Below are 24,554 nucleotides of genomic sequence, written 5' to 3' on the forward strand. Positions count from 1 at the left end.
CAGCCGGTCAGTCAAGTGGTTGGTCAGTCAGTCAGTCAGTCGGTCAGTCAGTTGGTCAGACAGTCAGTCAAGTGGTCGGTCAATCAGTCGGTCAGTTAGACAGTTTGACCGAACACTTGACCGACTAACTGACCGACCGACCACTTGACTGACCGACTGACTGACCGACATACTGACCGACCGACTGACCGACTTACTGATCGACTGACTGACTGACCGACTGACCACTAGAATGACCGACTGACTGACCAATTGACTGACCGACTGACTGACCGACCACTTGACTGCGACTGACTGACCGACTAACTGACCGACCATTTGACTGACTGACAACTTGACTGACTGACCACTTGACTGACTGACTGACTGCCCGACTTGCTGACCGACTGACCGACTGACTGACTGACTGACCAACTACTTGACTGACCAACTGACCGACCGACCTACTGATCGACTGACCGACCACTTGACTGACCAACCATTTGACTGACCAACCATTTGACTGACCAACCATTTGACTGACTGACTGATCGTCGGACTGACCGACTGACTAACCGACTTGACTGACGACTTACTGACCGACCGACTCACAGACTGACTGACTGACTGACTGACCACTTGACTGACCGACTGACCGACTTACTGACCGACTCACTGACTGACTGACTGACCGACCACTTGACTGACAGACTGATTGACCGCCTGACCAACTTACTGACCAACCGACTCACCAACTGACTGAATGACCTCTTGTCAGTCAGTCGGTCAGTCAAGTGGTAGGTTGGTCGGTAGGTCAGTCAGCCAGTCGGTCAGTAAGTTGGTCAGTCCGTCGATCAGTTGGTCAGTCAAATCGTTGGTCAGTCAAGTGGTCGGTCAGTCAGTCGATCAGTAGGTCGGTCAGTAAGTCAGTCAGTCAGTCGGTAAGTCGGTCAGTCAGTCAAGTGGATGGTTGGTCGGTCATTCGGTCGGTCGGTTAGTAGGTCGGTCAGTCGGTCGGTCAGTCGGTCGGTCAGTCTAGTGGTCGGTCGGTCAGTCAGTCAGTCGGTGAGTCGGTCAGTAAGCCGGTCAGTCAGTCGGTCAGTCGGTCACTCAAGTGGACGGTTGGTCGGTCAGTCAGTTAGTAGGTCGGTCAGTAGGTTGGTCAGTCAGTCAGCCGGTCAGTCAAGTGGTTGGTCAGTCAGTCAGTCAGTCGGTCAGTCAGTTGGTCAGACAGTCAGTCAAGTGGTCGGTCAGTCAGTCATTTGACTATTTCCTTTTACTCCCTTCTATTGCTTGATGATGTGGTCAATCTGTCAATCAGTGCTCAGTTGTTTCTGACTGTTTCTGTCTGTGCTTGAGGCTGGTGAGAGAGGTGACGGGGGTCAACGTGAACATGCGTGTGGGAATCCATAGCGGCAGGGTCCACTGTGGGGTGCTGGGACTCAGGAAGTGGCAGTTTGATGTGTGGTCCAACGATGTCACGTTAGCCAATCACATGGAGGCCGGGGGTGCGGCAGGGTACGTCCAGCCAATCACAACAAACCAGTACACAGTCACTCATCCAATGACACTACTAGGCTGTGTTCCATTATACATGAGCATACTACTTAGAGTACCACATAGAATGAAGCTATGTATTGAGCATTCGTTCTTATTTTGGAACTTAACCCTAGTCTCAGTGAATACACAGTTCACAGTGCAACATACTGTACTGTACCCATTCATTCATCTTCACATTGTCTTGCTGTATTTGACAGAAGAACAACTTGTAAAAGTCAAGTGGGAAACAAAGATTTACACTACATTATGAATATGACAATATTACATCATAATTTGTTATGGTATAAACATGAAATGAATGAATACTGTCAATCCCTGTCCATTGTGCCCAGTAAGTCATTGGTGTGTTACTGTGCCAGGCGGATCCACATCACCAAGGCCACTCTGAACTACCTGAGTGGAGACTATGAGGTGGAGCCAGGATCAGGAGGAGCAAGGAACGTCTATCTGAAGAAACACAACATAGAAACCTACCTCATCGTGGGCTGCAGTCAGAAAAGGGTATGTGTGTGTGTGTGTGTGTGTGTGTGTGTGTGTGTGTGTGTGTGTGTGTGTGTGTGTGTGTGTGTGTGTGTGTGTGTGTGTGTGTGTGTGTGTGTGTGTGTGTGTGTGTGTGTGTGTGTGTGTGTGATATCATATCAGACCTGTGGCGATATCTTGGCTCTTGGCACTAATCCAGCTAACATGTCATATCATGTGTGTGTGTGTGTGTGTGTGTGTGTGTGTGTGTGTGTGTGTGTGTGTGTGTGTGTGTGTGTGTGTGTGTGTGTGTGTGTGTGTGTGTGTGTGTGTGTGTGTGTGTGTGTGTGTGTGTGTGTGTGTATAGAAAAGGGTGGAAAGGGATAAGAGAGTAAGATAAGACAGTAACAGTAGCATAGAGTAACAGATTAACATAGAGTAACATAAGAGTACAATTGAGTAACAAAGTAACAGAGTAAGATAGAGTAACATGAACATAGAGTAACATGAACATAGAGTAACATATAGCAACACAGAGTAGCATAGAGTAACACAGAGAGTAACACAAAGTAACAAAGTGACAGAGTAACACAGAGTAACATAGTGTAACACAGAGTAACATAGAGTAACACAGAGTAACATAGAGTAACACAGAGTAACACGGAGTAACACAGAGTAACACAGAATAGAATAGAGTAACACAGAGTAACATATAGTAACACAGAGTAGCATAGAGTAACACAGAATAACACATAATAACATAGAGTAACACAGAATAGAATAGAGTAACACAGAGTAACTCGGAGTAACATATAGTAACACGGAGTAGCATAGAGTAACACAGAATAACACAGAGTAACACAGAATAACATAGAGGAGTAACATATAGCAACACAGAGTAGCATAGAGTAACACAGAATAACACATAATAACATAGAGTAACACAGAATAGAATAGAGTAACACAGAGTAACTCGGAGTAACATATAGTAACACGGAGTAGCATAGAGTAACACAGAATAACACAGAATAACATATAGTAACACAGAGTAACACAGAGTAGCATAGAGTAACACAGAGTAGCATAGAGTAACACAGAATAACACAGAGTAACAAAGTAACAGAGTAACACAGAGTAACACAGAAAAACACAGAGTAACAAAGTAACAGAGTAACACAGAGTAGCATAGAGTAACACAGAATAACACAGAGTAACACAGAGTAACACAGAGTAACACAGAAAAACACAGAGTAACAAAGTAACAGAGTAACACAGAGTAGCATAGAGTAACACAGAATAACACAGAGTAACACAGAGTAACAGAGTAACACAAAGTAACACAAAGTAACAGAGTAACAGAGTAACACAAAGTAACAGAGTAACACAGAGTAACACAAAGTAACAGAGTAACAGAGTAACACAGAGTAACACAGAGTAACACAAAGTAACACAAAGTAACAGAGTAACACAAAGTAACAGAGTAACACAGAGTAACAGAGAGTAACACAAAGTAACAGAGTAACATAGAGTAACAGAGAGTAACACAAAGTAACCGAGTAACATAGAGTAACAGAGTAACAGAGTAACACAGAGTAACAGAGTAACATAGAGTAACACAGAAACATAGAGTAACAGAGTAACATAGAGTAACATAGAGTAACAGAGTAACATAGAGTAACAGAGTAACACAGAAATATAGAGTAACATAGTAACATAGAGTAACAGAGTAAAACAGAGTAACAGAGTAACAGAGTAACAGAGTAACATAGAGTAACAGAGTAACATAGAGTAACACAGAGTAACAGAGTAACACAGAGTAACAGAGAGTAACAGAGAGTAACACAGAGTAACAGAGTAACACAAAGTAACACAGAGTAACAGAGTAACACAGAGTAACACAGAGTAACAGAGTAACAGAGTAACAGAGTAACACAGAGTAACAGAGTAACAGAGTAACACAAAGTAACAGAGTAACATAGAGTAGCAGAGTAAGCTAGAGTAAGATCTCCAATGTATTCATTGCACAGATATGAGCACGATGTCTAATGTAATAATTACATATGGGAAATCAACTTGAAAGTTGGCCAGGAAGAACTTTGGGTACCTGGGTGACTCTAACATAAATAAAGGGGTGTGTGTGTGTGTGTGTGTGTGTGTGCGTCATATCAGTCCTGTGGCGATATCACAAGTTTTGACTCCAGCTCACATATCATGTGTGTTTTCACATGATGTATCATATTGCTATATACTCCATTCTAACCTATCAGTGAACTGGGAATGGGTTATTTCTCATGACCGCTGTTACATTAGTGATAACTTTCAGTGTGCTTCCCAAATGAGACCCTATTCCCTATAGAGTGCAATACAGTTGACCAGAGACCTAGTGCACTGTAGGGAATAGGGTGCCTTTAAAGATGCAGGCTTTAGAGTTCTCTACATTTCCTGTTCTGGTTGAATCACAACACTCATCCCAGATCAGATATCACTACCTTTAACCATATTTAATTGTAGAAGAAACGTTGAAAAACATTTAAGTGATTTACAGTAGATTTAGTGATTGTGAGGATGCATGAAATTCAACTTCTAGAAATACAATATAGTGTCTGTGTTTGTGTCAGGGGTAGAAACGGTGGGCAAGCAGGGGCAACTGGGTACCGGTAGACAGTAAAGCCATTTTAATATGCGCCTTTCATGGTTAATTAATAAAGGATTTTACATTACTACTTCCCAGAGTGACCTTTTCCACTAGCATCCCTAAGTATATTAGTCTGTCTCCCTTGCCTTGCAGAAAGATGAGAAGGCGATGATAGCCAAGATGAACCGTCAGCGAGCCAACTCTGTCACCCACAACATGGGCCCCTGGACCGACCGGCCCTTCTACAACCACATGGGAGGAAACCAGATCTCTAAGGAGATGAAGAGGATGGTGAGATAACATGCTGCCCTCACCCCAATTCAGGAATACTCTATATTTACTCCTGTCCTTCACAACAGGGCCAGGTTGTTGTTGTGTGTTTGTGTGTGCTCACCAGGGACTATAGAAAGCCAAGGACGTGTGACGGTCATGTTATGGCGTATGTTGCGGGCCAATTTTTCCTTGAGCGGATAGTCAGGGGCCAGAAGATAGTTATAAATCATTTTCACACTGCAAATTGACCGCAAGAATCACAAACAGATAATAATAATTTGGAAGGTGCTTATATTTTTCCTGTTACACACTTTAATGCAAATGTGTTTTTGCATATCACAAATCCCCCTGAGACACCCGCAGGGAGTGGGATCACGGCTAGGGTCACCATTGTCCAGCACCCCTGGAGCAATTTGGGTTAAGTGCCGTGCTCGAGGACACAGCAACAGGTTTACTGGCCCAACGCTCTAACATTGATGCTATACCTGCTGCTCCAGATATGGTATTTGACAAAAAAAAGTGTAGTTTCCGACATTGATTAAATGGGATACTATCACATTATTTATGCATTGGAATACTTGGGGACAGATTCAGATTCAGAAAGATCAGATTTACATAAGTATTTAGACCCTTTACTCAGTTCTCTCTCTCTCTCTCTGTTTCTCTCTGTTTCTGTCTCTCTCTCTCTCTGTGTCTCTCTGTCTCTGTCTCTCTGTTTCTGTCTCTCTGTTTCTCTCTGTTTCTGTCTCTCTGTTTCTCTCTGTTTCTGTCTCTCTGTTTCTGTCTGTCTCTCTGTCTCTCTGTTTCTGTCTCTCTGTTTCTCTCTGTTTCTGTCTCTCTGTTTCTGTCTGTCTCTCTGTCTCTCTGTTTCTCTCTGTTTCTGTCTCTCTGTTTCTCTCTGTTTCTGTCTCTCTGTCTCTCTCTGTTTCTGTCTCTCTGTTTCTGTCTCTCTGTTTCTCTCTGTTTCTGTCTCTCTGTTTCTCTCTGTTTCTGTCTCTCTGTTTCTGTCTGTCTCTCTGTCTCTCTGTTTCTCTCTGTTTCTGTCTCTCTGTTTCTCTCTGTTTCTGTCTCTATGTTTCTCTCTGTTTCTGTCTCTCTGTTTCTCTCTGTTTCTGTCTCTCTGTTTCTGTCTGTCTCTCTGTCTCTCTGTTTCTCTCTGTTTCTGTCTCTCTGTTTCTGTCTGTCTCTCTGTCTCTCTGTTTCTGTCTCTGTTTCTGTCTCTGTTTCTGTTTCTCTCTGTTTCTGTCTCTCTGTTTCTGTCTGTCTCTCTGTCTCTCTGTTTCTCTCTGTTTCTGTCTCTCTGTTTCTGTCTGTCTCTCTGTCTCTCTGTTTCTCTCTGTTTCTGTCTCTCTGTTTCTCTCTGTTTCTGTCTCTCTGTTTCTGTCTGTCTCTCTGTCTCTCTGTGTCTCTCTGTTTCTGTCTCTCTGTTTCTCTCTGTTTCTGTCTCTCTGTTTCTGTCTCTGTCTCTCTGTCTCTCTGTTTTTCTCTCTGTTTCTGTCTCTCTGTCTGTCTCTCTGTTTCTGTCTCTCTGTCTCTCTGTTTCTCTCTGTTTCTGTCTCTCTGTTTCTCTCTGTTTCTGTCTCTCTTTTCTCTCTGTTTCTGTCTCTCTGTTTCTCTCTGTTTCTGTCTCTCTGTTTCTGTCTGTCTCTCTGTCTCTCTGTTTTCTCTGTTTCTGTCTCTCTCTGTCTCTCTGTTTCTCTCTGTTTCTGTCTCTGTCTCTCTGTTTCTCTCTGTTTCTGTCTCTCTGTTTCTGTCTCTCTGTTTCTGTCTCTCTGTTTCTGTCTCTCTGTTTCTGTCTCTCTGTTTCTGTTTCTGTCTCTCTGTCTCTCTGTTTCTCTCTGTTTCTGTCTCTCTGTTTTCTCTGTTTCTGTCTCTCTGTTTCTGTTTCTGTCTCTCTGTCTCTCTGTTTCTCTCTGTTTCTGTCTCTCTGTCTCTCTGTTTCTCTCTGTTTCTGTCTCTCTGTTTCTCTCTGTTTCTGTCTCTGTTTCTGTTTCTGTCTCTCTGTTTCTGTCTCTCTGTTTCTGTCTCTCTGTTTCTGTCTCTCTGTCTCTCTGTTCTCTGTCTCTCTGTCTCTCTGTTTCTGTCTCTCTGTTTCTGTCTCTCTGTTTCTGTCTCTCTGTTTCTGTCTCTCTGTCTCTGTCTCTCTGTTTCTGTCTCTCTGTCTCTCTGTCTCTCTGTTTCTGTCTCTCTGTTTCTCTCTGTTTCTGTTTCTGTCTCTCTGTTTCTGTCTCTCTGTCTCTCTGTTTCTGTCTCTCTGTTTCTGTCTCTCTGTTTCTGTCTCTCTGTCTCTCTGTTTCTGTCTCTCTGTTTCTGTCTCTCTGTTTCTGTCTCTGTTTCTGTCTCTCTGTCTCTCTGTCTCTGTCTCTGTCTCTCTGTTTCTGTCTCTCTCTGTTTCTGTCTCTGTGTCTCTCTGTTTCTGTCTCTGTCTCTCTGTTTCTGTCTCTCTGTTTCTGTCTCTCTGTTTCTGTCTCTGTTTCTGTCTCTCTGTTTCTGTCTCTCTGTTTCTGTCTCTCTGTTTCTGTCTCTCTGTCTCTGTTTCTGTTTCTGTCTCTCTGTTTCTGTCTCTCTGTTTCTGTCTCTCTGTTTCTGTCTCTGTTTCTGTTTCTGTCTCAATGTTTCTGTCTCTCTGTTTCTGTCTCTCTGTTTCTGTCTCTCTGTTCTGTCTCTGTTTCTCTCTGTTTCTCTCTTTCTCTCTGTTTCTGTCTCTCTGTCTCTCTGTTTCTGTCTGTCTCTGTTTCTGTCTGTCTCTCTGTCTCTCTGTTTCTGTCTCTCTGTTTCTCTCTGTTTCTGTCTCTCTGTTTCTCTCTGTTTCTGTCTCTGTCTCTCTGTTTCTGTCTCTCTGTTTCTGTCTCTCTGTTTCTTTCTTTCTCTGTTTCTGTCTCTGTCTCTCTGTTTCTCTCTGTTTCTGTCTCTCTGTTTCTCTCTGTTTCTGTCTCTCTGTCTCTCTGTTTCTCTCTGTTTCTGTCTCTCTGTTTCTCTCTGTTTCTGTCTCTCTGTTTCTCTCTGTTTCTGTCTCTCTGTTTCTCTCTGTTTCTGTCTCTCTGTTTCTGTCTGTCTCTCTGTCTCTCTGTTTCTCTCTGTTTCTGTCTCTCTGTTTCTGTCTCTCTGTTTCTGTCTCTCTGTTTCTGTCTCTCTGTTTCTGTCTCTCTGTTTCTGTCTCTCTGTTTCTGTCTCTCTGTTTCTGTCTGTCTCTCTGTCTCTCTGTTCTCTCTCTGTTTCTGTCTCTCTGTTTCTCTCTCTGTTTCTGTCTCTCTGTTTCTGTTTCTGTCTCTCTGTCTCTCTGTTTCTCTCTGTTTCTGTCTCTCTGTCTCTCTGTTTCTCTCTGTTTCTGTCTCTCTGTTTCTCTCTGTTTCTGTCTCTCTGTTTCTGTCTCTCTGTTTCTGTCTGTCTCTGTTTCTGTTTCTGTCTCTGTTTCTGTCTCTCTGTCTCTCTGTTTCTGTCTCTCTGTCTCTCTGTTTCTGTCTCTCTGTTTCTGTCTCTCTGTTTCTGTCTCTCTGTTTCTGTCTCTCTGTCTCTGTCTCTCTGTTTCTGTCTCTCTGTCTCTCTGTTTCTGTCTCTCTGTTTCTGTCTCTCTGTTTCTGTCTCTCTGTTTCTGTCTCTCTGTCTCTCTGTTTCTGTCTCTCTGTTTCTGTCTCTCTGTTTCTGTCTCTCTGTCTCTCTGTTTCTGTCTCTCTGTTTCTGTCTCTCTGTTTCTGTCTCTCTGTTTCTGTCTCTCTGTCTCTCTGTCTCTTTGTCTCTCTGTTTCTGTCTCTCTGTTTCTGTCTCTGTGTCTCTCTGTTTCTGTCTCTCTGTCTCTCTGTCTCTCTTTCTGTCTCTCTGTTTCTGTCTGTGTTTCTGTCTCTCTGTCTCTCTGTTTCTGTCTCTCTGTTTCTGTCTCTCTGTTTCTGTCTCTCTGTCTCTCTGTTTCTGTCTCTCTGTTTCTGTCTCTCTGTTTCTGTCTCTCTGTTTCTGTCTCTCTGTTTCTGTCTCTGTTTCTGTCTCTCTGTTTCTGTCTCTCTGTTTCTGTCTCTCTGTTTCTGTCTCTCTGTTTCTGTCTCTCTGTCTCTCTGTTTCTGTCTCTCTGTTTCTGTCTGTCTCTCTGTCTCTCTGTTTCTGTCTCTCTGTTTCTCTCTGTTTCTGTCTCTCTGTTTCTTTCTCTCTGTCTCTGTCTCTCTGTTTCTGTCTCTCTGTTTCTGTCTCTCTGTTTCTTTCTCTCTGTCTCTGTCTCTCTGTTTCTCTCTGTTTCTGTCTCTCTGTTTCTGTCTCTGTTTCTGTCTCTCTGTCTCTCTGTCTCTCTGTTTCTCTCTGTTTCTGTCTCTCTGTTTCTCTCTGTTTCTGTCTCTCTGTTTTTCTCTCTGTTTCTGTCTCTCTGTTTCTCTCTGTTTCTGTCTCTCTGTTTCTGTCTGTCTCTCTGTCTCTCTGTTTCTCTCTGTTTCTGTCTCTCTGTTTCTCTCTGTTTCTGTCTCTCTGTTTCTGTCTCTCTGTTTCTGTCTCTCTGTTTCTGTCTCTCTGTTTCTGTCTCTCTGTTTCTGTCTCTCTGTTTCTGTCTGTCTCTCTGTCTCTCTGTTTCTCTCTGTTTCTGTCTCTCTGTTTCTCTCTGTTTCTGTCTCTCTGTTTCTGTCTGTCTCTCTGTCTCTCTGTTTCTCTCTGTTTCTGTCTCTCTGTCTGTCTCTGTTTCTGTCTCTGTTTCTGTCTGTCTCTGTTTCTCTCTGTTTCTGTCTCTCTGTTTCTGTCTCTCTGTTTCTGTCTCTCTGTTTCTGTCTCTGTTTCTGTCTCTCTGTTTCTGTCTCTCTGTTTCTGTCTCTCTGTCTGTCTCTGTTTCTGTTCTCTGTCTCTCTGTTTCTGTCTCTCTGTTTCTGTCTCTCTGTTTCTGTCTCTCTGTTTCTGTCTCTCTGTCTCTGTCTCTCTGTTTCTGTCTCTCTGTTTCTGTCTCTCTGTCTCTCTGTTTCTGTCTCTCTGTTTCTGTCTCTCTGTTTCTGTCTCTCTGTTTCTGTCTCTCTGTCTCTCTTTCTGTCTCTCTGTCTGTCTCTGTTTCTGTCTCTCTGTTTCTGTCTCTCTGTTTCTGTCTCTGTTTCTGTCTCTCTGTCTCTCTGTTTCTGTCTCTCTGTTTCTGTCTCTCTCTGTCTCTGTTTCTGTCTCTCTGTTTCTGTCTCTCTGTTTCTGTCTCTCTGTTTCTGTCTCTGTTTCTGTCTCTGTTCTCTGTCTCTCTGTTTCTGTCTCTCTGTTTCTGTCTCTCTGTTTCTGTCTCTCTGTTTCTGTCTCTCTGTTTCTGTCTCTCTGTTTCTGTCTCTCTGTCTCTCTGTTTCTGTCTCTCTGTTTCTGTCTCTGTGTCTCTCTGTCTCTCTGTCTCTCTGTCTCTCTGTTTCTGTCTCTCTGTTTCTGTCTCTCTGTTTCTCTGTCTCTCTGTTTCTGTCTCTGTGTCTCTCTGTCTCTCTGTTTCTGTCTCTCTGTTTCTGTCTCTCTATTTCTGTCTCTCTGTCTCTGTCTCTCTGTCTCTGTCTCTCTTTCTGTCTCTCTGTTTCTGTCTCTGTTTCTGTTTCTGTCTCTCTGTTTCTTCTCTGTTTCTCTCTGTTTCTGTCTCAATGTTTCTGTCTCTCTGTTTCTGTCTCTCTGTTTCTGTCTCTCTGTTTCTGTCTCTCTGTTTCTGTCTCTCTGTCTCTCTGTTTCTGTCTCTCTGTTTCTGTCTGTCTCTCTGTCTCTCTGTTTCTCTCTGTTTCTGTCTCTCTGTTTCTCTCTGTTTCTGTCTCTCTGTTTCTCTCTGTCTCTGTCTCTCTGTTTCTGTCTCTCTGTTTCTGTCTCTCTGTTTCTTTCTCTCTGTCTCTGTCTCTCTGTTTCTCTCTGTTTCTGTCTGTCTCTGTTTCTCTCTGTTTCTGTCTCTCTGTCTCTCTGTTTCTCTCTGTTTCTGTCTCTCTGTTTCTCTCTGTTTCTGTCTCTCTGTTTCTCTCTGTTTCTGTCTCTCTGTTTCTCTCTGTTTCTGTCTCTCTGTTTCTGTCTGTCTCTCTGTCTCTCTGTTTCTCTCTGTTTCTGTCTCTCTGTTTCTCTGTTTCTGTTTCTGTCTCTCTGTTTCTGTCTCTCTGTTTCTGTCTCTCTGTTTCTGTCTCTCTGTTTCTGTCTCTCTGTTTCTGTCTCTCTGTTTCTGTCTGTCTCTCTGTCTCTCTGTTTCTCTCTGTTTCTGTCTCTCTGTTTCTCTCTGTTTCTGTCTCTCTCTGTTTCTGTCTCTGTCTCTCTGTCTCTCTGTTTCTCTCTGTTTCTGTCTCTCTGTCTCTCTGTTTCTCTCTGTTTCTGTCTCTGTTTCTGTTTCTCTGTTTCTGTTTCTGTCTCTCTGTTTCTGTCTCTGTTTCTGTCTCTGTTTCTGTCTCTCTGTTTCTGTCTCTCTGTTTCTGTCTCTCTGTTTCTGTCTCTCTGTCTCTCTGTTTCTGTCTCTGTCTCTCTGTTTCTGTCTCTGTCTCTCTGTTTCTGTCTCTCTGTTTCTGTCTCTCTGTTTCTGTCTCTCTGTCTCTGTCTCTCTGTTTCTGTCTCTCTGTTTTCTGTCTCTCTGTCTCTCTGTTTCTGTCTCTCTGTTTCTGTCTCTCTGTTTCTGTCTCTCTGTTTCTGTCTTCTGTTTCTGTCTCTCTGTTTCTGTCTCTCTGTCTCTCTGTTTCTGTCTCTCTGTTTCTGTCTCTCTGTTCTCTGTCTCTGTTTCTGTCTCTCTGTCTCTCTGTTTCTGTCTCTCTGTTTCTGTCTCTCTGTTTCTGTCTCTCTGTTTCTGTCTCTCTGTTTCTGTCTTTCTGTCTCTCTGTCTCTCTGTCTCTCTGTCTCTCTGTTTCTGTCTCTCTGTTTCTGTCTCTGTCTCTCTCTGTTTCTCTGTTTCTCTGTCTCTCTGTTTCTGTCTCTCTGTTTCTGTCTCTGTGTCTCTCTGTCTCTCTGTCTCTCTGTCTCTCTGTTTCTGTCTCTCTGTTTCTGTCTCTCTGTTGTCTCTGTCTCTCTGTTTCTGTCTCTGTGTCTCTCTGTCTCTCTGTTTCTGTCTCTCTGTTTCTGTCTCTCTATTTCTGTCTCTCTGTCTCTGTCTCTGTCTCTGTTTCTGTCTCTCTGTTTCTGTCTCTCTGTTTCTGTCTCTCTGTTTCTGTCTCTCTGTTTCTGTCTCTCTGTTTCTGTCTCTCTGTTTCTGTCTCTCTGTCTCTGTCTCTCTGTCTCTGTCTCTCTGTTTCTGTCTCTCTGTTTCTGTCTCTCTGTTTCTGTCTCTCTGTTTCTGTCTCTCTGTTTCTGTCTCTCTGTTTCTGTCTCTCTCTCTGTCTCTGTCTCTCTGTTTCTGTCTCCTGTCTCTCTGTCTCTTTGTTTCTGTCTCTGTGTCTGTCTCTGTCTCTGTGTCTCTGTCTCTGTATTTGTCTCTCTGTCTCTTTGTTTCTGTCTCTGTCTCTCTATTTCTGTCTCTGTCTCTGTGTCTCTGTGTCTCTGTCTCTGTCTCTGTCTCTCTGTTTCTGTCTCCTGTCTCTCTGTTTCTGTCTCTGTGTCTCTGTGTCTCTGTGTCTCTGTGTCTCTGTCTCTCTGTTTCTGTCTCTGTCTCTCTGTTTCTCTCTGTCTCTCTGTCTCTGTCTCTCTGTCTCTTTGTTTCTCTCTGTCTCTCTGTCTCTGTGTCTCTGTGTCTCTGTGTCTCTGTCTCTCTCTGTCTCTCTGTTTCTGTCTCTGTCTCTCTATGCCTCTGTCTCTCTGTCTCTCTGTTTCTGTCTCTGTCTCTCTGTTTCTGTCTCCGTCTCTCTCTGTCTCTCTGTCTCTCTGTTTCTGTCTCTGTCTCTCTATGTCTCTGTCTCTCTGTCTCTCTCTCTCTCTGTTTCTGTCTCTGTGTCTCTATGTCTCTCTGTCTCTATGTCTCTCTGTCTCTATGTCTCTCTGTCTCTCTGTTTCTCTCTGTTTCTGTTGCTCTGTTTTGGTCTCTCTCTCTCTCTGTCTCTCTCTCTCTCTCTCCTCCTGTCTGCTCCTCTCTCTCTCTCTCTCTCTCTTCTCCTCCCCCTGCTCCTAAATTACACAGCAGCAGAGGTAGAGAAAGAGCAGAGATAGTGGGAGCAAGGAGTGAGGGAGTGAGACAGAGGGCATGAGGTAAAGAGAATGGGTCTGTGTGAGGGGAAAGGGAGTCACAGTGATGGTAGTTCCCACACTAGCCCCTGTCCTCCAACCTCCCAGCACTACAGGGCAGGCAGCGGAGTGGAGATGACTTATGACTTGCTGTCCACTGTGTTTCTGTCGTACATTCCTACTATGTCATTAATCCCTGTTGTCCTATTCCATATAAAATAAAGAATGCTGGTATTTGGGGATGTTCCACCTCTATGTTTGTAGAGGGCAGTGGAATTGCTTATGTTATTATAAGATATTCAGACATTCTGTCCATGTCCAAAATAAAAAGCTTAGTTCAGCTTAGTTCACAATTAGGAAAATGTAGGAGTATAGATGGAACCTAGATTTGAAAAAAGGACGACTATCTACTAGAGACGTGTTAATGTTTCTTTCACATTCTATCTCCTGCTGTTGTTGCTATCTTCATCCAGTAGAGTGCACTGCAGGTCCGTGATACAGTAGTCGAAACTCTTTGGACCTGTACAGCACATTCTAATCTCCTGCTGTTGTTGCTATCTTCATCTAGTAGAGGGCACTGCAGGTCCGTGATACAGTAGATGTCGAAACTCTTCAGTTCACCTAATGTGTTGTTGCTATCTTCATCCAGTAGAGGGCACTGCAGGTCCGTGATACAGTAGATGTCGAAACTCTTCAGTTCACCTAATGTGTTGTTGCTATCTTCATCCAGTAGAGGGCACTGCGGGTTAATAAGACTGTCTTCTCTAAAACCACTATTGACTCATCTTCCTAGGAAGATGCCTGCCTAGCTAGCTGTTGTTCTCAACTTTGTGTGCATCCCAAATGGCATCATATTCCCTATATAGTGCACCACTTTTGACCAGAGCTTTATGGGTCCTGGTCAAAAGGAAGGGAATAGGGTGTCATTCGGGACACAATCCTTTGTTGTTGTTTTTCAGCATCTTTTACTGGGAGTTTTGGCAGAGAGGATGCTGGAAGAGGTGTCAGTCTCTTGTCTTGCTGGTTGAAGCAACTTCCATTTTCAGCCAACACCTGGCTGTGTGAAATGATTCTACCCCTTTCTCTTCGAAAGAAACTCTAGCCCCACTTACGTTTCTCTGTTTGTAGCTGTTCCTGAAAATCAGTCATTTTCTAGTCAGACAACAGTGTCTCTATTCTGCTCTTTTCTTCTGTCTTCCAGGGATTTGAAGACCCCAAGGACAAGTGAGTAGAGACCCCCATCTCCCCATCTCCCCTCCTGTCAGTCAAGGTGATGGGCAACCTTCTGCTGCAGGTCATGTTTTCAGGCTTTCTGAAAACAAAATAGCAGTGTCATAACCATAGATATGTTGACTTATCTGGATAGGTATGTGGTAGTCAGAGAAATAAACTACTTATCTGGATAGGTATGTGGTAGTCAGAGAAATAATCTGTCAGTCAAGGTGATGGGCAACTACTTATCTGGATAGGTATGTGGTAGTCAGAGAAACAAACTACTTATCTGGCTAGGTATGTGGTAGTCAGAGAAACAAACTACTTATCTGGATAGGTATGTGGTAGTCAGAAATAAACTACTTATCTGGCTAAATAAACTACTTATCTGGCTAGGTATGTGGTAGTCAGAGAAACAAACTACTTATCTGGATAGGTATGTGGTAGTCAGAGAAATAAACTACTTATCTCAGAGAAACAAACTACTTATCTGGATAGGTATGTGGTAGTCAGAGAAATAAAGGTATGTGGTAGTCAGAGAAATTACTTATCTGGATAGGTATGTGGTAGTCAGAGAAATAAACTACTTATCTGAATAGGTATGTGGTAGTCAGAGAAATAAACTACTTATCTGGATAGGTATGTGGTAGTCAGAGAAATAAACTACTTATCTGGATAGGTATGTGGTAGTCAGAGAAATAAACTACTTATCTGGATAGGTATGTGGTAGTCAGAGAAATAAACTACTTATCTGGATAGGTATGTGGTAGTCAGAGAAATAAACTACTTATCTGGATAGGTATGTGGTAGTCAGAGAAATAAACTACTTATCTGGTATCAGAGAAATAAACTACTTATCTATAGGTATGTGGTAGTCAGAGAACTAAACTGCTGTTGCTATAATACACAGAATTGCCATCAAAAACACAACCAGAACATCCAACTCCCCAAATTGTAATTTTTCACTGGGTGAGGAGGGGAACCTGGAGATGTGATTGGCTGATCCAGTTGTCACTCAAGGGGATGGCCCATTTGCCTTTGTGCATACCATGCATATGTCACAAATGCAGTCTGTATTCTCACCCTGAATATATCTCAATTTCAATCTCCTTTCTGTGATTCTATGTGCTCCTGTTGTTTACAAAGCATGTAAGAAATAAGATTTGATTTGATTGTCCCCATGCGTTGCCCTACGTGCTACAGACAGATGAATGTTCTTCAATGGGATTTGTTTCATCGTGACAGTCACTTTAGGACATCCATACCCATGAGTGACAGTGAGTTCAGCGTCTTCCATACTCACTGTAACTTATGATGTCTGTGATTCATAAAACATTTCAATCACCTGGTTTGATCTTGTCCACTGATCCACTGACAATAGGCCAGATTGTCTCTAATCAATCCATTCAAACAAAACAATTAGTCCAATCAAACAAACATAATGACAGTGGTTTGATGATTAGACCAATCAAACAAACATAATGACAGTGGTTTGATGATTAGTCCAATCAAACAAACATAATGACAGTGGTTTGATGATTAGTGACCAATCAAACAAACATAATGACAGTGGTTTGATGATTAGTCCAATCAAACAAACATAATGACAGTGGTTTGATGATTAGTCCAATCAAACAAACATAATGACAGTGGTTTGATGATTAGTCCAATCAAACAAACATAATGACCAATCAAACAAACATAATGACAGTGGTTTGATGATCAATCAAACAAACATAATGACAGTGGTTTGATGATTGTCCAATCAAACAAACATTGACAGTGGTTTGATGATTGTCCAATGTTGACAGTGGTTTGATGGTGACAGTGGTTTGATGATTAGTCCAATCAAACAAACTGACAGATGATTAGTCCAATCAAACAAACATAATGACAGTGGTTTGATGAGGTCCAATCAAACAAACATAATGACAGTGGTTTGATGATTGTCCAATCAAACAAACATAATGACAGTGGTTTGATGATTAGTCCAATCAAACAAACATAAACAGTGGTTTGATGATTAGTCCAATCAAACAAACATAATGACAGTGGTTTGATGATTAGTCCAATCAAACAAACATAATGACTCCAATCAAACAAACATAATGACAGTGGTTTGATGATTAGTCCAATCAAACAAACATAATGACAGTGATTTGATGATTTCCAATCAAACAAACATAATGACAGTGGTTTGAAAATCACTTTGTTTGTTATGGTGAACCTGCAGAGACAGAGCTGAAGGGTGGACGAAAACAAAAGTATCTCCTCGTCTTGGCAGAGCCAGGAAAACCTGAACCCAGAAGGAGTATCGAGCCATCGACGCCTATCGACCGGCTACGCTCGGAACACGTCAAGAAGTTCCTGCTGACCTTCAGAGAACCAGACCTGGAGAAGAAGGTAGTGCCGTCCTCCTCCAGGGAAATTAATCCACATAATCGGACTAAGGCCCTGTGTGAATCTTCTGGATAGATCTTCAGCAGTGGAAATATCAGACAGACAGACAGACAGACAGACAGACAGACAGACAGACAGACAGACAGACAGACAGACAGACAGACAGACAGACAGACAAACAGACAGACAGGCAGGCAGGCAGGCAGGCAGGCAGGCAGGCAGGCAGGCAGGCAGGCAGGCAGACAGACAGACAGACAGACAGACAGACAGACAGACAGACAGACAGACAGACAGACAGACAGACAGACAGACAGACAGACAGACAGACAGACAGACAGACAGACAGACAGACAGACAGACAGACAGAGAGAGAGAGCAGAGGCCCCGTTTTCAACCTCCTCTCTTTCCCCTCTCCCTGTCAGTCTCTCTCGTCTGGGTAAATGGGCTGTATAGTGGCTACTTACAACAGACCCAAAGCCCGCTCTCAGTGTGTCAGCCCCCAGCCCGGTTTTCTGTGGGAGAGATAATCACTGACTTGGTCTTTCTCTATTACCTTTCATCTGAAAGATCTCATGATTCACCTCCTGAGCACCTATTCCAGAAGCGCACACACGCACACACGCACACACGCACACACGCACACACGCACACACCACATGATTCATCTCCTGAGCACCTATTCCAGAAGCACGCGCACGCACACACGCACACACCACATGATTCACCTCCTGAGCACCTATTCCAGAAGCACGCGCACGCACACACGCACACACCACATGATTCATCTCCTGAGCACCTATTCCAGAAGCACGCGCACGCACACACGCACACACCACATGATTCATCTCCTGAGCACCTATTCCAGAAGCACGCGCACGCACACACGCACACACCACATGATTCATCTCCTGAGCACCTATTCCAGAAGCACGCGCACGCACACACGCACACACCACATGATTCATCTCCTGAGCACCTATTCCAGAAGCACGCGCACGCACACACGCACACACCACATGATTCATCTCCTGAGCACCTATTCCAGAAGCACGCGCACGCACACACGCACACACGCACACACCACATGATTCATCTCCTGAGCACCTATTCCAGAAGCACGCGCACGCACACACGCACACACCACATGATTCATCTCCTGAGCACCTATTCCAGAAGCACGCGCACGCACACACGCACACACCACATGATTCATCTCCTGAGCACCTATTCCAGAAGCACGCGCACGCACACACGCACACACCACATGATTCATCTCCTGAGCACATCCTTTAGGCCCAGCCAGAGACACGGCTGCTTGTGGATGGATAGATGGATGAATAGATGGATGGATATATGGATGGATAGATGGATAGATGGATGGATGAATAGATGGATGGATATATGGATGGATAGATGGATAGATGGATGGATGAATAGATGGATAGATATATGGAAGGCATTTCAGCTATGTAACCAGTAACAAGCTGTTCTCACAGTGTGAGGCTGTTGTGTCCTCACATCAGTGGCAGGGTTTCAAGTGAGATGTGAAGCAGTCAGCAAGCCTATGGTTACCTTACTGCTCTTATATTTTTCCATTTGTATTTGTCCTTCAGTACTCCAAACAAGTGGACTCCAGATTTGGAGCGTACGTGGCCTGCGCCTCCCTCGTCTTCCTCTTCATCTGTTTCATCCAGATTGTCATTGTACCACAGTAAGTACTGAATCTCTCCAAGTTGATTCATACAGTACCATAGCGCTGAGTCATTTATTTACTAGTAAATCACAATGAATGTTTCCCATATCTTTGTAATAGAATTCACAGCACATTCACGCTACTCATTCCGTGGGTAATGTTCCTGCTACCTGTCTCTCCCTAACTGATTTGACCTGTGTTTTGTCTTACTGCTCTGCGTATTGCTTGTATCCACAGCACTAGCTTGCGAGTCATCTCCCGCTCCTACAGTCTATGTGCAGCCAGGATCCATATGTCCTCCGCTTTCTCTCTGTTTATAGTACTGCTGTGTGATTCAGGTGTGTAATTTAGGTGTGTGATTTAGGTGTGTGTTGCTTGTGTGTGATTGCCAATTCACTGGCTGAGCTTGTTTTAGGGAGGTGGGTGTGGGTTGTATTCGCAAACTCACTATAGTTCACAGCAAATATTTAGCATGTTTACTGGAAGCAAAAACAACTCAAAGCTCAATGTAGAAGATGAGTATGTATCACTGCATTCCATGATCTATTCGATCAACATAAAGAGTTCTATAAAGATCTATAAAGATCTATAAAGATTAATTGATTCAAGCAACAATAACTTTAAATCCTTCCTGCAACTCTTAATTGATTCTAGCAACAATAACTTTAAATCCTTCCTACAACTCTTAATGGATTCTAGAATCAATAACTTTAAATCCTTCCTGCAACTCTTAATTTGATTCTAGCAACAATAACTTTAAATCCTTCCTACAACTCTTAATGGATTCTAACATCAATAACTTTAAATCCTTCCTGCAACTCTTAATGGATTCTAGCATCAATAACTTTAAATCCTTCCGCAATGCACGCTGACACGGTCGCCAGATGTACGGTGTTTCCTCCGACACATTGGTGCGTCTGGCTTCCGGGTTAAGCAGGCATTGTGTCAATAAGCAGTGCTGTTTGGTTGGTTGGGTCGTGTTTCGGAGAACACACGGCTCTTGACCTTCACCTCTCCTGAGTCCATACGGGAGTTTCAGTAACCACCAATTGGGGAGAAAAAGGGATGCTATGAACTTCAAATACAGTATGGATTTCACGCAGTCCGAGGTGGATTAGCTGAAGGGTGCGAATATCCCCAGCCAGGCCGCATTCAAACCCGTCTCAGAAGATTTTGCAAAATTCCAAACAACACTAGACAAACTCTCTTCCAAAGGGAGATTACCTGGAAAATCAATCCAGGCTAAACAACGTTCTAATCAATGGAATCGAACACGCTAAAATTGAAACTTGACATGACACAGAAGCCAAGGCCAAGAAACTCCTGGCAGGTCATCTGAAACTGGACCCTAAGCTCAGTGAGAGGGCGCACAGGAACGGCACCTTTTTTCCTGATGGACGGCCCAGGTCTATATTTATGAAACTGCTCAGGTACAAAAACAAGGAGGAGATTCTCAAGAATGCCAAGTGCCTGAAGGTAACTAAGTTCTTCATTAGTGAAAGCTTCTTCAAAAAGGTACGCCTCAAAATGAACTGCTGCCACGACTAACTAAGGAAGGAAAGAGAGGCAACATCGCATACCTGAAGTAGGACCAGCTTGTCACCCCACCCCCCCCGCAGGGGACTCGGCTGTAGTCCGTTGATCTATCACATGGATTCATTTGATTCGACAAACACATACCTACATATTTACTCTACCATGGGTTTCACCTAACCTCATGACCAAAAACACACACTGCTCTAAAGGTCCTAACCCTCTGAAGTCTTCAGTGGTGTTATGTGGACTTTTTAAGGTGCATTCCACAGGAAGTGCACCCCTATTGATGAGACCAACACAAATGTGTGGATGTATTGGACATGTGAGGCATGTAATTCTGTTTCCCTTCCACTCTCTGGATGATTGCCACTGTATATCTATCTTAAGATGTCAACCCTGATTACCTGGTCTTCAAACCATTTGTTATTAATGAAGATAGCGATAAATAATGACTGTGTTGATCCAGATTAAAATGTCCTGAAATTTACCAAAGATGAGTCTATCAAGTGACTATTTGTAAGGGATTTCCTCCTCTTCTTCCGAAGAGGAGAGGGGAGAAGGATCGGAGGACCAATATGCGGCGTGGTAAGTGTCCATGGTTCCTTTTAATAAGAAATACGAAACATAAACACGACTGAATACAAAAACAATAAACGTAGACCGAACGAAACCCAAAACAGTACAGTGTGGTGAAAAACACAGACACGGAAACAAACACCCACAAACACACAGTGAAACCCAGGCTACCTAAGTATGATTCTCAATCAGAGACAACTAACGACACCTGTTTTCATATAAGCCCTTTTGGGCTTCCAACCTCACCTGCACACCATTTTTACCTGGTTTTTATCTGCACTATTTGGTCTTTCACTTGTTTTCTTTGGTGCAATTATTTTTTTTGTTTGTTGTTGTATATGATTCACAACTTGGAGCCCTAGCTCTTTTTGGACTGAGGACAGGACTTCAGGGATGAGGACAGGACTTCAGGGATGAGGACAGGACTTCAGGGATGAGGACAGGGCTTTGGGACTGAGGACAGGACTTCAGGGATGAGGACAGGACTTCAGGGATGAGGACAGGGCTTCAGGGATGAGGACAGGGCTTTGGGACTGAGGACAGGACTTCAGGGATGAGGACAGGACTTCAGGGATGAGGACAGGGCTTTGGGACTGAGGACAGGGCTTCAGGGATGAGGACAGGGCTTTGGGACTGAGGACAGGGCTTCAGGGATGAGGACAGGGCTTTGGGACTGATGACAGGACTTCAGGGATGAGGACAGGACTTCAGGGATGAGGACAGGGCTTCAGGGATGAGGACAGGGCTTTGGGACTGAGGACAGGACTTCAGGGATGAGGACAGGACTTCAGGGATGAGGACAGGGCTTCAGGGATGAGGACAGGGCTTTGGGACTGAGGACAGGACTTCAGGGATAAGGACAGGGCTTTGGGACTGAGGGCAGGACTTCAGGGATGAGGACAGGGCTTTGGGACTGAGGGCAGGACTTCAGGGATGAGGACAGGGCTTTGGGACTGAGGACAGGACTTCAGGGATGAGGACAGGGCTTTGGGACTGAGGGCAGGACTTCAGGGATGAGGACAGGGCTTTGGGACTGAGGACAGGACTTCAGGGACGAGGACAGGGCTTTGGGACTGAGGACAGGACTTCAGGGATGAGGACAGGGCTTTGGGACTGAGGACAGGACTTCAGGGATGAGGACAGGGCTTTGGGACTGAGGACGGGACTTCAGGGATGAGGACAGGGCTTTGGGACTGAGGGCAGGACTTCAGGGATGAGGACAGGGCTTTGGGACTGAGGACAGGACTTCAGGGATGAGGACAGGGCTTTGGGACTGAGGGCAGGACTTCAGGGATGAGGACAGGGCTTTGGGACTGAGGGCAGGACTTCAGGGATGAGGACAGGGCTTTGGGACTGAGGACAGGACTTCAGGGATGAGGACAGGGCTTTGGGACTGAGGGCAGGACTTCAGGGATGAGGACAGGGCTTTGGGACTGAGGACAGGACTTCAGGGATGAGGACAGGGCTTTGGGACTGAGGGCAGGGCTTTGGGGTTGAGGACAGGGCTTTGGGACTGAGGGCAGAACTTCAGGGATGAGGACAGGGCTTTGGGACTGAGGGCAGGACTTCAGTGATGAGGACAGGGCTTTGGGACTGAGGGCAGGACTTCAGGGATGAGGACAGGGCTTTGGGACTGAGGGCAGGACTTCAGGGATGAGGACAGGGCTTTGGGACTGAGGGCAGGACTTCAGGGATGAGGACAGGGCTTTGGGACTGAGGACAGGACTTCAGGGATGCTTTGGGACTGAGGGCAGGACTTCAGGGATGAGGACAGGGCTTTGGGACTGAGGACAGGACTTCAGGGACGAGGACAGGGCTTTGGGACTGAGGACAGGCAGGGATGGACAGGGCTTGGGACTGAGACAGGATCAGGGATGAGGACAGGGCTTTGGGACTGAGGGCAGGACTTCAGGGGATGAGGACAGGGCTTTGGGACTGAGGGCAGGACTTCAGGGATGAGGACAGGGCTTTGGGACTGAGGGCAGGACTTCAGGGATGAGGACAGGGCTTTGGGACTGAGGGCAGGACAGGGATGAGGACAGGGCTTTGGGACTGAGGACAGGACTTCAGGGATGAGGACAGGGCTTTGGGACTGAGGGCAGGACTTCAGGGATGAGGACAGGGCTTTGGGACTGAGGACAGGACTTCAGGGATGAGGACAGGGCTTTGGGACTGAGGGCAGGGCTTTGGGGTTGAGGACAGGGCTTTGGGACTGAGGGCAGAACTTCAGGGATGAGGACAGGGCTTTGGGACTGAGGGCAGGACTTCAGGGATGAGGACAGGGCTTTGGGACTGAGGGCAGGACTTCAGGGATGAGGACAGGGCGTTGGGACTGAGGGCAGGACTTCAGGGATGAGGACAGGGCTTTGGGACTGAGGGCAGGACTTCAGGGATGAGGACAGGGCTTTGGGACTGAGGGCAGGACTTCAGTGATGAGGACAGGGCTTTGGGACTGAGGGCAGGACTTCAGGGATGAGGACAGGGCTTTGGGACTGAGGGCAGGACTTCAGGGATGAGGACAGGGCTTTGGGACTGAGGGCAGGACTTCAGGGATGAGGACAGGGCTTTGGGGCTGAGGACAGGACTTCAGGGATGAGGACAGGGCTTTGGGACTGAGGGCAGGGCTTTGGGGTTGAGGACAGGGCTTTGGGACTGAGGGCAGGACTTCAGGGATGAGGACAGGGCTTTGGGACTGAGGGCAGGACTTCAGGGATGAGGACAGGGCTTTGGGACTGAGGACAGGACAGGGCTTTTGAGGGCAGGACAGGGATGAGGACAGGGTTTGGGACTGAGGGCAGGACTTCAGGGATGAGGACAGGGCTTTGGGACTGACAGGGCTTTGGGACTGGGACTTTGGGGTTGAGGACAGGGCTTTGGGACTGAGGGCAGGACTTCAGGGATGAGGACAGGGCTTTGGGACTGAGGGCAGGACTTCAGGGATGAGGACAGGGCTTTGGGACTGAGGGCAGGGCTTTGGGGTTGAGGACAGGGCTTTGGGACTGACAGGGCTTTGGGACTGAGGGCAGGACTTCAGGGATGAGGACAGGGCTTTGGGACTGAGGGCAGGACTTTGGGGATGAGGACAGGGCTTTGGGACTGAGGGCAGGACTTCAGGGATGAGGACAGGGCTTTGGGACTGAGGGCAGGACTTCAGGGATGAGGACAGGGCTTTGGGACTGAGGGCAGGACTTTTCAGGGATGAGGACAGGGCTTTGGGACTGAGGGCAGGACTTCAGGGATGGGACATGAGGACAGGGCTTTGGGACTGAGGGCAGGACTTCAGGGATGAGGACAGGGCTTTGGGACTGAGGGCAGGACTTCAGGGATGAGGACAGGGCTTTGGGACTGAGGACAGGACTTCAGGGATGAGGACAGGGCTTTGGGACTGAGGGCAGGACTTTTCAGAACTTCAGGGATGAGGACAGGGCTTTGGGACTGAGGGGGACTTCAGTGATGAGGACAGGGCTTTGGGACTGAGGGCAGGACTTCAGGGATGAGGACAGGGCTTTGGGACTGAGGGCAGGACTTTGAGGACAGGGCTTTGGGACTGAGGGCAGGACTTCAGGGATGAGGACAGGGCTTTGGGACTGAGGGCAGGACTTCAGTGATGAGGACAGGGCTTTGGGACTGAGGGCAGGACTTCAGGGATGAGGACAGGGCTTTGGGACTGAGGGCAGGACTTCAGGGATGAGGACAGGGCTTTGGGACTGAGGGCAGGACTTCAGGGATGAGGACAGGGCTTTGGGGCTGAGGACAGGACTTCAGGGATGAGGACAGGGCTTTGGGACTGAGGGCAGGGCTTTGGGGTTGAGGACAGGGCTTTGGGACTGAGGGCAGGACTTCAGGGATGAGGACAGGGCTTTGGGACTGAGGGCAGGACTTCAGGGATGAGGACAGGGCTTTGGGACTGAGGACAGAACGTCAGGGATGAGGACAGGGCTTTGGGACTGAGGGCAGGACTTCAGGGATGAGGACAGGGTTTGGGACTGAGGACAGGACTTCAGGGATGAGGACAGGGCTTTGGGACTGAGGGCAGGGCTTTGGGACTGAGGGCAGGGCTTTGGGGTTGAGGACAGGGCTTTGGGACTGAGGGCAGGACTTCAGGGATGAGGACAGGGCTTTGGGACTGAGGGCAGGACTTCAGGGATGAGGACAGGGCTTTGGGACTGAGGGCAGGGCTTTGGGGTTGAGGACAGGGCTTTG

The 24,554-nt window shown here is 45.8% G+C and overlaps 1 protein-coding gene across 1 annotated transcript in view; it reads left to right on the forward strand.

Annotated features, from left to right (window-relative positions):
- Positions 1–1,300: 1,300 nt before the first annotated feature.
- Positions 1,301–24,554, forward strand: part of LOC124017844 (adenylate cyclase type 5-like) — a gene marked incomplete at its 5' end in the record, with an annotated part of 44,642 nt that continues 21,388 nt past the window's right edge. The window contains 7 exons of the mRNA XM_046333078.1: positions 1,301–1,497; positions 1,899–2,040; positions 4,787–4,924; positions 14,136–14,158; positions 14,200–14,204; positions 16,380–16,549; positions 18,160–18,257. Coding sequence (XP_046189034.1) covers positions 1,301–1,497; positions 1,899–2,040; positions 4,787–4,924; positions 14,136–14,158; positions 14,200–14,204; positions 16,380–16,549; positions 18,160–18,257 — 773 coding nt within the window. The remainder of the gene's footprint in view (positions 1,498–1,898; positions 2,041–4,786; positions 4,925–14,135; positions 14,159–14,199; positions 14,205–16,379; positions 16,550–18,159; positions 18,258–24,554) is intronic.

The sequence above is a fragment of the Oncorhynchus gorbuscha genome, unplaced genomic scaffold (genome assembly GCF_021184085.1).
Source record: "Oncorhynchus gorbuscha isolate QuinsamMale2020 ecotype Even-year unplaced genomic scaffold, OgorEven_v1.0 Un_scaffold_34:::fragment_2:::debris, whole genome shotgun sequence".
NCBI lineage: Eukaryota > Metazoa > Chordata > Actinopteri > Salmoniformes > Salmonidae > Oncorhynchus > Oncorhynchus gorbuscha.